General features: G+C 36.6%; 1 protein-coding gene across 9 annotated transcripts in view; it reads left to right on the top strand.

The window, feature by feature from the left end:
• CEP112 (centrosomal protein 112) overlaps positions 1-16,511 on the top strand; it is a 475,548-nt gene that overhangs the window by 96,220 nt on the left and 362,817 nt on the right. For all 9 annotated transcript variants that reach the window (XR_002337057.1, XM_021066730.1, XM_021066727.1 and 6 more), the window contains 5 exons: positions 3,822-3,976; positions 4,289-4,418; positions 5,194-5,286; positions 6,023-6,082; positions 14,843-14,922. Coding sequence is in view for 8 of the 9 variants with exons in the window: in XM_021066730.1 (XP_020922389.1) it covers positions 3,822-3,976; positions 4,289-4,418; positions 5,194-5,286; positions 6,023-6,082; positions 14,843-14,922 (518 nt within the window). In the remaining variant the exon portion in view is untranslated. The remainder of the gene's footprint in view (positions 1-3,821; positions 3,977-4,288; positions 4,419-5,193; positions 5,287-6,022; positions 6,083-14,842; positions 14,923-16,511) is intronic.

Raw genomic sequence — 16,511 nt, 5'->3', positions numbered from 1 at the left:
CATTCTTTCATCAGAGTTTTATAGTTTTCCTTTTATAGGTCTTGTACATATTTTGTTACATTTATATGTATTTCATTTTGGGGGGTGCTAGTATAATATAGTATTGTGCTTTTAATGTCAAATTCCTCTTGTTTATTGCAAGGTTAGAATTATTCAAAGCAGTTTGAAATACAAGAATTGGAAGGTAATCATATAATAGCCCAGTCACTTTGCCACTACCTATTAGAGAGGGACATGGAGAGAAACATGGTGTGGCCTTTTTCATCTGTGTTAGTTTTATAGTGTGCCTTTTCAATTTGTATATATTTTTCTTGTAACATTTTCTTGTAGTATGTCTTTAATATATTTGCTTTTTTTTTATCATTTTAGTTCTGTACCTCAGGTACAGCAATGATGTAAATGTGAACCGTCTTTTTTCTCTTTTCTGTATCTGTTACTTGCTTTGTGTTTAATTTTTTTTTTTTTTTTTTTTTTTTTTGGTCTTTTCGCCTTTTCTAGGGCCGCTCCTGCGGCATATGGAGGTTCCCAGGCTAGGGGTCTAATCGGAGCTGTAGCTGCTGGCCTCCACCAGAGCCACAGCAACATGGGATCCCAGCTGCATCTGCAACCTACACCGCAGCTCACGGCAACACCAGATCCTTAACCCACTGAGCAAGGCCAGAGATCGAACCTGCAACGTTATGGTTCCTAGTCAGATTCATTAACCACTGCGCCACAATGGGAACTCCTGTTTAATTTTTGTTTATTCCAGTTTTGCTTGCTTTGTACAAGCCTTTCCTTCTTTTTCTTCTTCTTCTTTTTTTTACTGTAATTCCCTACTACACATTCTTTTTTGGAGCTATTTTCATTTTAGTTTTCCTTTTCGTGAAGCTTTTTTCCCCTCCCAAAAACTTTTTCTAAGATCTGTATGTTCATGTTTTGTTGCTTTGTGTTACCTCAGTATAGCTTACCTGAGATCTTATAGTTTTTCTCTGACTTACTTTTTTTAATAGAGGTGAGACGAAGTTCATATAGGTACGTAATCTTTTTGTGTATTGTGAAAGACATTCCTCATGATACATTTGGTATTGATTTTAATCTGTCACATGTAAGTGATTTTGTTTTTTGTTTTTTTCTGACTTTCCTCTTATTTCCTTATCACATATTTATACAGATTGGTGTCCCATTTTTTTTTTTATTACTCATCTTTCAATATAAACTTCTTCTTTGGCCAGTAATTTAAAGATGGTTTATGGGTATGTAGGGCTAGGGCCATGTTTCAGCATAGCATGAATTTCTAACTATGCAAAGGGGATATGAGCATTTATTGCTCTCTAGCTGCAGTAAGGCTTCCCCTAGCAATAGATTGCTTCCTGCAAGTATGTTTTGTATGATTTTTTCATTCAGTCCAGCCTTTCTTTCTTCTTTTTTCATGCCAGACTAGGTTCAGAGATGCCAGTCACAACCTGTGCACGTTTCATTGAACAAAGGAAGAGATTATTTGCATCCCACTTAGTTTGGGTAACTGTGTTCTGATGATATTTTCTAAGATCTCCAGCTGTGGGTCATCCTCTCTTGGAATATTCTTACATTTCTATTTGATAATTTAATTTTACTGGCCATCCTCATATATTTTGAGTCAGGATAACAAATTCCTCATTGGTTTTATAATTGCAGTGTCTGGGCCATCTGCATGTCTATTTTTATTTTTTTTTTCCCCCTTGATTGTATTTCTTGGAATCCTGGTATTTTCTGACTGGGTGTCAGGCATTGTGTATGAAGAACAGTCAGCGCCCTGGTTGATGTTGTCTTCCTCCAGAGAGGCTCCGGTTGGACCTCTGAGATGCAGCTGGTGTGGAGATAGCTCACCTTGATCCACTCACAGACCGAGCTGATTGAGGGCTGGCTGGCAGTCTTTGCAATCTTTGGTCTTCCTTTGATTCATCTCCACTCTGAGTTGTAGCCCTCGACACAGGTCCCAGATGAAAGCCTGTGATGTTACCTGGGGCCCTCCTTGAATAATGTACAGCTTCTTACTCCTGAGTGCAGTGATACTGCAAACTAGGTAACTCTAGTCTGCTTTTCAGAGTATCTTACCTTGGTTTCTTGGCTTCCTGCCCTACGGATGTTAAGAATTTGGCAAATACCTTGAGGAGAAACTGCTTGTGTGAAGCTCATTTCTCCATGTAACCCTTCTCTCAGAGGTTTTGGTTCCTCAGCTCTGGCTGCCCTGGCTACCCTCTGCTCTGGTTTCCTTTCCCATCCTTAGACTCCAAGATTAGAAAACACTTCATAGTAATAGCCATGGCCTCATCTTTCTGAGGTTTCTTCCTCTAGCCCTGGGTAAGTTCTAGGTGCCCTGGAAGTTCTCCAATACCTCCAAATAGATTTCTTTTGTATCTTTTGGGTTTTAAGTTGTTCTTAGTGGGAGTCTGATATGTTGCAAGCTACTTGTTCATAGTCAGAAGTAAGTTCCTCTCCCAAGGTTTATTAAAATGGAGTTTCATTTATGTTTCTAGTAGATCTTGTCTCTTTTCGGTGATTTCCAAGAGAAGAAGGAAAACAAATCATCTTTTTTCCTCCATGTAAAACTGGAATGCAAAAGATATATTTCTTCCTTATTTCTTCTAGGAAATTGGTATTTAGGAAACAGGGAGACTTTAGAATATGTATTGGAAAACTGAAACTATCTTCTGAAAGACACTCCTAAAGCCGAGGCATCATTAATAAAGAGGCAAAGAGATAGGGCGTGTATGTATTTTAAAAAGTTAGTCTATATACCATGTTGTTATGTTAGATTTAATTATTATAATTTCTCAGACTTGAAAGTTATAGTACCAAAATTTAAGTTTTGTAACTCATTCATATTATAGTGAAGAAAGGACAAAATGAATTCAAGGCTGTTGGAATTGTCACATTATTTAATGCTTGAAATTTAAGTGTTTATCTCAGAATGAGTGTAAAGGATCCTGATTTGATTGGAACATCATCCTAACCCTTTCTCATTGCTCACATTTACTGGAAGTGTAATTGTTAAAGTGAAAATTTACTAGCCTTTTAGCTAATACTTGCTTACCCTGATTTTAGATAAGTAAAGTTCTAAACACTTTTATCTAGTTCCATAAAGGTGAAAAATTCAGAACACCTTAAATATCAAATAATAAGAAAATGATTTAATTATGTGAGGATTTTGAAAGGACTGTGGAAAAATGAAGTGCTTTTGATAAAATGGTGAGTAAATAAAAAAATTAATGAAAAGTTTGTGCACAAACACTGCAGCTATGTGATGAAATATTCTTGTACTCATATATGATACATGTATCACTTTTAACTTTTGTATTAAAGTATTTAGATTATGAATTTCTTTTTCAACACATTATTGCTTTGCTTTTTCTAAAATTTCAAATGAAGAGCAAAGAATTTCTGAGTACTTGCCTAAGAAATATAAACTTATTACATTGTATATGGGGAATGTAACCTTCCTGAGGCTAGGAACTTCCTCTCTCCTATTTACTGCTATGTCCCCAGACTGGAATAATGCCAGGTTCAGTAAAAATGTATTGAATGAATGAATGAATGGCTAAAAGCACACAGCATATACAGCATGTCTGTAGCATATAGACCATGGCTTTACTTTTATGGTAGAAAGCATTCCCTAAAAACAACAACAACAACAAAAAAGACTTGGCTAATTTAGAGTTTGGTTTAATTTTTACTATGATACATTTGTTTTTGTATTCTTATCTCTAACAGGTTATACTTTTTTTCTTTATGCTGCTTAATGATATAGAAGCTTTATGAAGTCAGTCAGAGGCTTTCTTAACAACAGCCTATTCTTTTAGAACCAGATGATCAAAGAACTGGAGTCTCGTGTCCAGCAACTGACTGGAGAAGCAGAGAACAGTAATTTACAGAAACAGAAATTAGTTCAAGAAAAATTGGAACTTGAGAGATGTTACCAGATAACTTGTAATGAATTGCAAGAAGTAAAGGCAAGGTATTGTCTGAAGTCAGCTCTCTCTCAGGGGTGGCTATAAAGTACTGATATAAACTATAAATGATCTGCTAAAATTAATCCCACTTTGTGTGTTTAATCTTGAGAGGTTTCCAATCTACGTGCTGCCATTTGATGCATTTTAAAAAGTACCATGTAATATAAGAAGTGTACTGTTTAAAAACAATTGATAAAAATGTGACTACTTATTTGGTAGATTGAAAGATAATGCATTTGGATTTGGTTGACTAAAAATTCCATTTTAGAGGTTGACATACATATATCGGAAGTGTATTTTATTCTCATTGCTTTTAGGCGCAACACACTGCACAAAGAGAAAGATCATCTTGTAAATGATTATGAGCAGAGCATGAAACTATTACAAACCAAATATGATGCTGATATAAACCTTCTGAAAAAGGAACATGCTCTTTCAGCTTCTAAGGTATTATTATAGGTGCTGGTAGATACAGTCATACAAAATAGCTGTTTCCCTTGTTCAGCATGTAACTATAGGTCCATGTAGAAGCTAACTATCTGGCATTTAAATTAGCCTCTCCTTTGCTTTGTTTAATGCTAGATGTCTAATATATAGCACAACATAAATATTTAATAAGCTAAATTCTGCTGTGAATTAACCCTTTTAAGTACCAAAGTTTTTAAAGGAGGAAAGATAAAACCCAGAGAAGAAATGCTCAGTTGTGTTAATAATATATTTTTAGCGTACCTATATACATTTTTATTATCATTTTGAAATGTTGGTTATGCTTTAGTTTCCTTGTGGTCACATACACATATATGAGCCATAGACACCCTCATGGGAACCCACACAATTTGGTGGTGATCAGTGATTGAAACTCTGCAAGGAGAATCCTATAACTACAATTATAAGATGGTCAGTTACTTGATATTGCATGAATTAAATGTCCTGGTGGCTTTAGTTTTAAAATTAAAATTTAAAAAGTTTTTTTTCTGAAAAACTTTAATTTTTACACCAGTATTGTATTTTCATAACTTTAAATATATGCAGAATTTGGTATTAATTTTTACTTAAAAAGATTCATTTTTAACTGTAAAAGCATTTTATTTCAGGTTTAGAAATAATTTTAAATTCTGATTGAAACTTCTTGGGGGGGGAGGTAAATTTATTCAACTGGAAGTTTGTAGTATGGTACAAAATCAATATTCTGTTTTTACTTATTTTCTTAAAATCTTTCTAGGCATCTGGTATGATTAAAGAATTAGAACAGACTATCTGTCAATTAAAACAGCAGTTACAGGAATCAGAACTTCAAAGGAAGGAACAACTAAAGGTGAGTGCTGTATTTTTACACAGAACAATGGCTCAAACTCCCCTTTCCTTTTTTTTTTTTTTTTTTTTGATGTTTATGTATAAATGAGAATCACTTAGGAAAACTCAGAAAATACAAGTAGCCATTTCTGATTCTTTTATTGCATTTTATCACTTTTCACTTATTTTTTAAATGAAAGTAGATGCTGATGGGATATAGAGTATAAAAAACAATAATCTTAATGTGAGTATCTACTTTTTTGAAATTAGTTTTTAAAAACTTATTTAAATATATTATTATTTTAGAATAATTTCCTCTCTGAATTATTGTCTGCTATTCTTCATAAATTCTCTCTCTTTCTCTCTTTTGCACCTTTTAGATCTTTTGTTTTCTCTCATGGTCAAAAAGTACCAAGCACTGGTATATGATATACCTTCAAATATATTATTTCCATATTGATTCATTTAGTCATTTTTAAGTAACTCCTAATTCTAAGGGTCAGAAAGTTCCTCTTCCACTGTAAAGTAGATGCTTTTGAGAGTGGTAACATCTTCAGAAAACTAAGGTTTTATGGCCTCCAACATAAAGATATTCATGATTTTCATTGTAGTTTAGAAAACTGGACAGGTAGGGCTCTTTTAATAATATGCAAAACTTAGGTTTGTCATCAAGGAGATTGATTTGTTTCGTTAGATTACTAATTTTATTGCCTGGAAACAATTTTAAATCTAATGGAAATAAATATTTACATTCACAGGATCAAGAAAATAAGTTTCAAATGGAGAAAAGTCATTTAAAACACACCTATGAAAAAAAGGTAATATGTTTTGTAGGAAACTATATGACATTTAAGCAAATTGGGCAGTTAAGAATGAGGGCTGATTTCTATAAAGCCTACTCTGCTAGCCCTTATTTCTAATTTTATTTCAGTTAGCCAGTAATCAAGTTTTACTTTATTTTTCTGTGTTTATAAACAGCATCTTCAGTTTGTCTTCATTTTTGTTAACAGTAAAATACCACTTCTATATTAAATTTAATGAGCAAAGAGTATTATTATATTAACCTCTCATAATAACCCTTTAAAATTATATTTTCTTTCTACCAGTTATGATCAATGGAGTTACTTTTTTTCTGTTGTGTCAAATGTGTAATAATAACTATTTAACCAAAGAATATAAGACTGAAATAATTGTCTACTACTTGAAAAACTGATTAGTAATTGGTTCTTGTCATTTAGAACAGTGAATATTTTTACTGAAACATGCTAGTATCTTTGTTATCAGTAATAATTGGGGGTTTATTGACACACTGTTAACACCTTTGGTAGTAAGGTACAGAATTCTGTAAGTTTGTGACTTTCAAATTTCAGTTTTGAATTTGTTGTTTGCTGTGTAATTGTAGTTGAAAAAAGCAAAGATTTTGTTGCTGTTTCTGTAATTATTTACAGTTCTAACACTCACCAGATTAATCCATTTGTAAAATATACACATAATGGAAAACGATAAAAAGGTTACCCCTTCAACTAATTAAAATACGTACAAATTAAAACAAGTTTTTTGTTTGTTTTTTGACCTCACCTGCAGCATGTGGAAGTTCCCAGGCTGGGGCTTGAACTCGCACCACAGCAGTGACAACGCTGGATCCTTAACCTACTGCACTACCAGCAAACTCCAGGACAAGGACTGTAGCACAAAATTATTAAAACGTCCTGTGACATACATATGCATATTGTCACAGCACATATGCGTTAAATGCTTTCATTGGACAAAGTACCATACTAGGTACTGGCATGGAGGAGAGAGGGCTTGAGGATGAATTAGATGTAGATTCTGCTCTCTAGGAGCTCAGGGTCTAAGAAGAATGTTTCTGTCCTTCGGAAAAGTGAACATTTCTTCTGATGTGCATCGACCTAAATATGTGTTCTTTAAAACCATAAGATATTATCTTTTCGCTAAAGTTTTTTCACCTCTGCAATTTGAATACAGTTTGATGCAACATATTGAATATATTTCATGCCTACAGAATGGTATTTGAACAGGAAGGAGAAATATTGCTTTCATTGAAATAAGGACATTTTTTGATTTCTACTATTGAGCCGTGCAGCTTCATAAATATTTGACTTACCAAAAGAAGACCATATGTTATCGCAAGCCTTGCTTCCTTCTGTCTAAGGCATCTGCATCCTCTGGGTGTACTGGTTAGTTCATTGCTCATTCTTTGGGCAGATATCTGCTCCTTTGCATTAGAGAGCACCTTCCTGGCCCCCCGCTCTGTTATACTCTGTGGTCAGCCCTCTTCCCGAGATGCTGAGACAGGGAGGGCCTGGTACCAAGAAGGGCACACAGTGACTAATTGAAAAGATTGTATTCCCATCCTCAAGTTAAGTCCTCCATGGACTGCTAGTTACAGAGATGGACCTGGAAAACCGTTTTTCTTCTACCACTATCTTTTCTTGGTTCTTTAGTTGCTGAGTAAACTAAGGTTTCTGGATTAGCCCCTCTGCCTGATGGACGCACACAAGAAACAGGATGTTCAAGCTCAGGTCATCCTTATTCTGTCACCGTCTGACTGTTTTTATTCTGCTCCACTTCAGGGAGCAGACCTAAATCCTTTTCGTAGGCGTCATAACTTTACAGCTCTCCTCTCTCCATGAGCTATCAAGTGGCCTCACTTTTTAATACTGTAACTAGCGAAAATGTGTTAATTGTTTTCAATATAAGTAAAATGTGTTTAAAATAGCAGCCATCTGTAGAAGAAAATAAGCATATTTATCCATATCGCATAGATTCTAACTTCGTTTGTGTTGGAAGAGAATGTCGCTCAGCATGTCACTTTTCGTTTCACAATTAATTCCGTAATCTCCCCCTTTTAGATTGACAACTGTTCTTCTTTCTTTATTAAACCTGCTGTGATCTCAGTCCTTGAAGACTTGATGTCTTGTACCCCCCTCAGGGACTATCCTTTCTGACTGCTCAGAGAGCTGACATAAATCTTACCTAGCCCTGGACTGTGTAACCGGATAGCCAAGTGGGATGTATAGGGCTTTTGTTTGTCAGACAGCATTACAGGTGTGCACGTTCAATAACTTCTGGTATAAAACTAAGTTCTGAATATCTGTCCAAGAGGAGGAAATGCCATCTGAATGACATTATTTCCTCATGCCCACAAGAAAGCAGCATGGGAGAGCCTAACTTGTCTTTGAGGTCAGGGAAACAGCCTCAGAGGCCATCCCTGAGTTAAGCACACACACATTATCTAATGGTCTTTATTGATCTCTGGTGGCTATTGCCTGCTCTTAAGATCTTTGAACATCAAACAAATAATAGGTAGTAAAACTAAATGTCATTGTTTGATGAAGTGTCCTAATCTGTTCAATCAGGAAATGGTTAGGCTAAATGATTTTACTAGCAAGGAAACACCTGCCTCCTACAAATAACCTATTGCTTGTTTTCCAAACAGGCACCAGAGAGTTAAAAGATGGGGCTGTTTACCTAAAGAAGTTCACGAGACAGATGTTAAGCATGTATATCCTAAAATGTGCTGGACTTGAAATATCTACTTATAATAACTCAGGTGTAACTATGTCACAAATGAGATCTCAAGTCTGATGGAGTTCAAAACCATTAAAAATAGTTATTCCAGTGGTTAGCATTCATATGTCATTCTTTTCATTAGGTTAGAATAATTTCAAATTTCCAAGGCTTTACATATATTGCGTAGTGTTTTCCAACTACTACTGCTCTGAGTTTCTTTAAGAGGACAAGTGTCTTGAGTGAAGTTTTAAAGATGTGCAGGCGAAATGGTTTACAGAAATCATGCTGCCTGTATTTGTCGTCTGCATCCCCAGTATTTGTTGTAATGAGAAGCAAGGGCGGTCGGGGTGGTCAGGAGACATGTGTGAGTCAGGAGCAGTTCTGGGCTCTTTTTTATACCATGATGTCTGCCAGTGTATATCTGCTTCCTTACATATAGCTCATCTCTTTCTTGTTTACGCAAATGCACCTTCCTTGATAATAAATTCCTAGACGGTGCAAGGGAGTGAAATCTGCATTTAGCAAATGCTCGGTAGATGTGCTTCTGGCCGCATAAATTGATTGTTTACAACAAAGCTCGCCAGCTTGAAAGTATATGCTGTATCTTTGACTATCTGGTTTGTGTTTTCATTATTTAAATTATTAAAAATTCATTTTTGGTACTAACAATACGTAGTAGGGAAAGGATTACAAGCAAATCAATTTAAGGCTTATTCCCCACTGCCATTAGCACATTACAAAGGGAAGGTTGACAATAACCTTATCTCTGTTACCCACAATTATGTGAAATATAGGTTAAAAACTAAAAATATCACCCCAAAGGCTCTTAAGTATTCAGTACAAATATATTTAGTTAAGAGCAAATAAACAAACCCAGAGGAGCACTTATTGACTATTCTGGTATGGGCCAAGTATTGTGCTGAGTGCTGGGGATATAAAAATAAATGAGAAACAGCTTCTAGCTTTAAGGAACCCCCAGCTCAAAAGTCTGTGCGTTGACACATGAGTGTTTAACCCAGAGGGGAGGCTCTCATTCTCCCACCCAGATAGTCCCATGCCTGCTTTAGAAATGGTTCTCGTAGTTTTAGAAGCGATAAATTAGATCAAGGTGCTTGGGTTAGCACAAGCCACATCAGGCTGTGGCAGCTAACACTTGACAGAGGTTAAGATTGAATAGTGAGTGGGAGAAAGTGCTTACGAGAACTCAAAATTCTTTGCAATTCAGGGGCCATTTTCTGACAGGGAAGTACAGTCCACAGGAAACTACTGTATTGTGATGCACTGTATACATTGTGATTTTTGGGTGTCTGTAATGACCTTGAATTTTCAAGAAAATGCGTATGTGTAGAGTATTCAATCTGAGTAGTAATGATAACAGTTAACAGTGTTGGGCATTTATTATGTTCCCAGTATTGTTCTGACTCTACCTTGAGTGACAGTTAACATTCACTGTTATCACCTTCATTTTTCAAAAGAGGCGACTGAGGCACAGAGGGTTGAGTCATTAGCAAACGAACAGGAATAGAAACCCAGGTAATTCTGACTCCAGAGCTCGCTCTCATAATCACCATGTAATTTTAGATACGTTTTTCTCAGAATTGGTTAATTTTTTGATGTTTTACCTAAGGGGGTAAATCTCAATTATGCTATCCTGCCAGGAGTTCTGGGTCCCAGAGAAAACCGGGCAGGAAGTAGAGGGGACACCCTGCCAGCCCAGCACGACGGAGGCCAGCGCGTCAGGGAGTGCTGCCTCAGGGACGCTGACGGCGGCTCCTGCTAGGTTTCCACGAAACACGTATGTTCTGAGAACCAGAGAAGTCATCTGTGGGGCGAGGGAAACCCTCTCCTCAGTAGGAACCCCAGGCCCTCCTGGGGGTGTCTTGGGGACTGATTTCGCTGCAGCTCTGAGGAGGACCCTCTCTGTGCAACAGGGAACAGAAGCAAGCTTATGCCCCCTGCGTCTTTTTGTCAAGTACCAAATCTGAACAGATAATATACTTTTTAAGAATGAGTAAGAGAAAGAAGCCAAAATGGGGTCCATGGGAAAATAGTGTAGAGCAAAGGAATGAGAGCATCGTACAGGGGATGCAGAGAAAGGCATTTCCTCTGGAAACATGTTCCTCCAGAGGAAACCATTAAGGAATTCATCAGTAGAATCCCGGAAGATACAGTGTCCATGAAGGAGAAGCAGGTGTCATCAGGAAAGAAGGGATGAGGTGAAATTGGAGGTACTCATCATAGGAAGGAGTGTAGGTGTCCTGGAAACATACTAGCAGATTCAAAATCCACATGTAGGTTGGTTAGGGGTGGGGCAGATGTGGCAAAGAATTACATCAGTGGCATGAGGGACAAACCATTATCTTTCAGACTGAAAAGGAAAAGGGCAAAGAAAAAAAATTTGAGAAAAGAGATAGATATTGAGGCAGAAAGTAGAAAAACAGAATATTGCAATTGATATTTTCTGAAGGGAAGCTCAGAATAAATTAACACAAAAATAAAGATGTGAGAAAATTTTTCTAAACATCTGTGTATGGAGATTTAGAAAATTCACCCTGTTTCAGATAAAAATCAGTGAAGAGATTAAAACACATTGGAATTGTAGTACCAAGATTGAGAGGGTTTTTTTGCTTTTTGTTTTGTTTTTTTGTTTTTTGGCTGCCTCAGGGGTATGGAGTTTCCTGGCCCAGGATGGGATCTGAGCCAGAGTGGCAGCCTGTGACACAGATGTGGCGACAACGTATCCTTCAATCCACTGTGTCAGGCTGGGGATCGAACCTGCATCCTGGCACTGCAGAGACACCGCCAATCCCTTGGTGCCACAGTGGGAACTCCAAGAGAGTGGTTTATAAGGATCCAGGCCAGAGGGAGAGGAGAGCCAAAGTCAGATGACTTTGTCCTCTTGGTTCAGATCTCAGGGTCGTAAACCAGTAGAGTGACAGATACTCTGTGTTGAGACCAAAGTGCTGTAACTCAGTCATCTTCTGCACACACTTTTCTTTGTGTGTGAAGGCAACAGTATGGCATTCTTGGTTGTATAAAGCCTCAGAGATATATATCACTCAGATATTCTTTTTGAAAATAAAATTACTGGAAGAAGTGTTTTCATCAGCCTACAGATGAGTAAAAAATTAAATCAGATCACTGCCAAAAAAGTACTCAAGCATAAAAAAAAGAGTAGTAGTGAATGGCAGAATTAACTAAAATAGAGATGAATTTAAGTGTTTATTGTATACATGACTTGAAACAAAGCGAAGGTCAAAAAAAATTCTTGAGAGAAGGGATGTAAGATTTTTTAAATGTTAGAACAATTGTCTGGATCATTTAAAAGAAGACTAAAATGTATTATTTCTCTGAAAAAGGAGAATTAAACATGTGCTAAGCTATTATTTTTAAAAAAGGACTCGTAAGTGAAATTTTCGCCTGCCAAATATTAGAGAAGAATAGGTTAAAGTAATTGTAAAATCTTTGTAGTATCACTGGTGAAATTAAAAACGGTCTCTATCAGTATGTCAGAACATAGGGGAGTTTGGAACCAAGAAAAGCCATTTTAAAAAAAAAAAGAGGAAAAATAGGAAGCATAAAGAAAAATTGCATAAATAAGAATATTTTGATGATAGCAATAAATCTAGTGATCTCTCCTCTTACAAGAATAATGTATAATTTGGGTCAAAAGCCAAGTCTGTGTGATATTTACAAGGGATTTAAAATTGATTAACAGAAAGATTAAAGCAAAAGGAGAGGTAAATCTGTATAAACGAGACGCCTGTCGACAAGAACAGTTGAGATATTTAACTGTGTTAATGTTGTTTCCCCATTAACGTTCTTCGCAGTTGTCATTCCCTCACCTTCCACTCAATTAGACTTGCTTTTCTTTGTGTTTTTAAGTTGGCTTTTGGATTTGCACTTAGGATTCTATTTCAAGAAAAAGGATTTTCCTGATATAAAAATGTATGTTTCCAAAAATCTCTGGATTAAGTCAACTATGAATTTAAGTTTGGGGCTTTAATTCTTTGATTTTGTACATTAAAGAGACCAGGTCAGTGTTGGAATGGTGTTTTTGTTGCCTTTTTTGTATTTACTCCAATTTAGCATGGCTGCTATATTCCAAGCACTATGGTACATACTAGGGATCCAAGGTAAATAAAGCAGTAACTTCAGTCTTGAACCTAGTAAAATTTTGGATGATGGCCCTGGCTCATGGCAGGTAAAATAAGTGTACTGGATATCCATGGGGATTTGGTTCCAGGACCTCACGAACACCCCAGTCCGGGGGTGCTCAAGTCCTTTGTATCAGGTGGCACTGGACGCGTGTATAACGCACATCCTCCTGTGGATAACTTCTAAGGCCTAATCCAGTGTAAAGGCTGTACAGGCAGTTGCTGGTGCATGGCAAATTCAAGTTTTGCTTTTTGGAACTTTCTGGAACTTCTTTTTTTCAAATATTTTCAAGTTTGGTTGAATCTGTGGATTCATCTTGTGCCTTGGGAGGGCCAACAGTAGTGGCAAGAATTTGCAAGGCGAGTTAGTTACTCTTTCTCTTCCTAATAAGGTAGATGTTTATTAGATATTTTAATTCTACCATTTAAAATGTGGGGAATGTGGCTCCCCATCTGAATTCTCCTGAGAGTTCACCCCCCCCCCCACCTGTTCCTGTCTGTTCCTGGGAACAGGTTTTCTCACCTTGGTGATCAGCATTACAGCAGCCAGCGGAAGCTTGACATTTTCATGGAAAAGCTCCTCTCTACTCTCTTTTTTCACTTTATCAGCAGCAGACTGTGTGTATTTATTTATTTCACTAAAACACCAAGGGAAAAATGCAAGAGTTAGAATAGGAAAAGGCCAAAGAATATAGGATTTTTGAGTTAAATAGGTTTCTGTACAGGCCCATAAATAACATTGATTCAGTGTTTGAAAAAGTTGATAACTGTGTTTTTGTTGATTTTGTTCTTCTCACTCCTCTCCTATCTCCTGTACCCACCAGTACTTTCAGCCTCACCTGGGGTGCGAGGTGAGGTGTTGCCAGCAGGTGTGTGGCCCCTATCCCCCCCACACTAAGTGACTTGTTTTCTTACTTTGCACCTGGGCTCTTTCATTTACCACCTGTGTGGACCCATGGCTGCTGTTGCAGTCTTCCCTTCCCTCCGGTTGTATCAGAGTTTCCTTTTCCTATTTTTAGATCCATATAATGGGTCCATGTTGGCTACACATATTTGTATTTGCATATGAAGTGCTTTCTGTGAAGAGAAAATTTCATTTAGGCCACATTATTCTTGCTGCCATCCTGCCTATTCAAAGGATGCCTCTCTTAGGAAAGAGATCTTCATGATGGGGGGTCTTCCTCCCAAACGCAGTCAGTGGTTATATAGGTCATTCCCAGAAGTGGAGAACTCTTTCATCACTATCTGTATGTGTCTGGGGAATGTAGACATGACATTTATTTTTATTCTCCTGAACCTTGTGAGGTTACTTTCCTTCAGCTAATATGTAATGTTAAAAAAATTCAAAAGTGATTCCTCTCTTTTTAAATTTCTCACATATCAGCTTATTTTTACAGGAAATCCATATGCAGGTACACGCAAACAATGATTAACTTTGACCAGAAAATTACTATTGGAAGAATAGTATTCAGATAATTCTATGGTAAATGATTATAGTTAACCAGGTCTCTGTCTTGAAAAACCTAAATCTGATTTTACACTAAAAATAGATTTAAGGAGTTTCTGTTGTGGCTCAGTGGAAATGAACCCGACTGGTATTTGTCAAGATGTGGGTTCAATCCCTGGTCCCACTCAGTGGGTTAAGGATCCGGCGTTGCTGCGAGCTGCAGTGTAATTCAAAGATGCAGCTCGGATCTGGCATTGCTGTGGTTGCGGCATAGTCCGGCAGCTGCAGCTCCGATTCCATCCCTAGCCTGGGAACTTTCAATTGCCACAGATGCGAACCTAAAAAGCAAAAAAAAAATTAAAAATATTGGTTTAAGGTAATTTCTCCTTTGAGTAAACCTGACTTGTCTTCTAGTAAATTTTATATCTTTATCATGGCAGGTTCATGACTTGCAGAGTGAACTTGATAAAGAAAAAGAAGATACTCAAAAGAAAATTCATAAGTTTGAGGAGGCTTTGAAGTGAGTAAAATTGTAATATGTTTAATTTTTTTAAATACTTCTAAACTTGAGCCAAATTTAAGTAACTAAAACCCAAACGTCTTATTTTTATCATATTTTTACCTTCTTATGATTTAGCTTGCGTCAGTTTTTCATCATGAATTTCTATTTTCAGAATTTTACTCCTAGCCAGTAAATTTTTTTTAACAAAGGAAAAAATAAAAATGGTTTAGCTGTTTTTAAGTGATAGGAATGTAGGAAAGAGAACTTAGTGGTTTCAGATGCTTTCTTCCTCTTAAATGAAAACAGATTTAAAAACAACAACAACAAAAAGATTTAGATCTTAGGACATTTGGAAATTCCTCTGTAGATTTTTTTGGGAGGAATTTGGATAATGAAATGTTCCGGTTGTTATATTTAAAAATGGACTATTACATAGGCGTTGTTTAGGAAAAGTTTTGTCTTATGATACTTAAACATGCGCATTAAAGTATTATATTTTCTTTTTCTTTTTCATTCATTTATTATTAGGCCCTACTTATCACTGCGTATTATCCTGCAGTTTTAGCTAGAAAACATTGATTTATTCAATAAATATTGCGTTCTGGCCAGGTTTCAGGCAATGAATAGTTCCTTCCCAGAGGACCTTATAGTCCAGTTGGGAAGAGCTTCAAGCCCTTCGGCAGTTACAGTGCAGAGGGATGAGAACTTGAACAGGAGAAAGGTCAGCAGGGTACCTGACCCGAGAAAGTGATTTAAGAAGGGAAGCTTGAGTGCAGCACAGTTAGCTAACTCCCAGAGAATCAGCAAATTCCATTTTTTTGTGCTTTTCCAAACCTCCAAACAGGAATAATTTAGAAAAATCCCCCAAAGAATATCTAGGATCAAAAATGCCTAGCATCGAATTCTGCCTGGGAAGGTTGCATACCCATTTCCTCCTCTTCACTTTGTTCGTAAAACGTACTGGATCAGTTGCTGATTAGAAGGTCTTAAAACAACTTATGTACCATGACATCACAGGCTGCCAGTTTTTTATCTATACCAGGTCTTAGTGCTCACTTGTTTACATCATCGCATGTGAACTACATGAAATCAGAGGGGAATTGTAATATTCATTAAACATTACTTCGAATAACGGTATTTTATACTCCACCCTGAATAAGGACACAACTCAGACCTTCTTGCTTTATGGATGGGATGTCCTCCCTTTTTGCATCATTAATTCATTTTTTTCCTACCTAAAATGTTAACAACTTTCTTCATCTGTTCAACTTCCTACACGTTCGTTTCTTTTGTTTTGCCTCGTCCCTTTTCTTTTGTAATTTGTTTATATGTTTTCCATTAGTTAGTTGGTTTGTAGTTTATATCCTTAAAAGAAGAGGTAATTCCTTTAAATAACAGTAAGTCAACAAATACTTGAGTACCCACAGTGTCTGTATATTGTAGTATCATACAAAAAGAAATAGAAGGTTTAGAAGCTATAGCTTAAGACATAACCCTGTTCTTAGCCAGGTTAGGCATTTGAAGTACTTCGAGTATTAGGTATTAAGTTGCTGACAATAAGCGTAATTGGAAATAAGAAAGATTATTTTTCAGTGAAACATTGAGAG

The sequence above is a fragment of the Sus scrofa genome, chromosome 12 (genome assembly GCF_000003025.6).
Source record: "Sus scrofa isolate TJ Tabasco breed Duroc chromosome 12, Sscrofa11.1, whole genome shotgun sequence".
Lineage (NCBI taxonomy): Eukaryota > Metazoa > Chordata > Mammalia > Artiodactyla > Suidae > Sus > Sus scrofa.
This window is presented reverse-complemented; position numbering and strand designations above follow the sequence as displayed.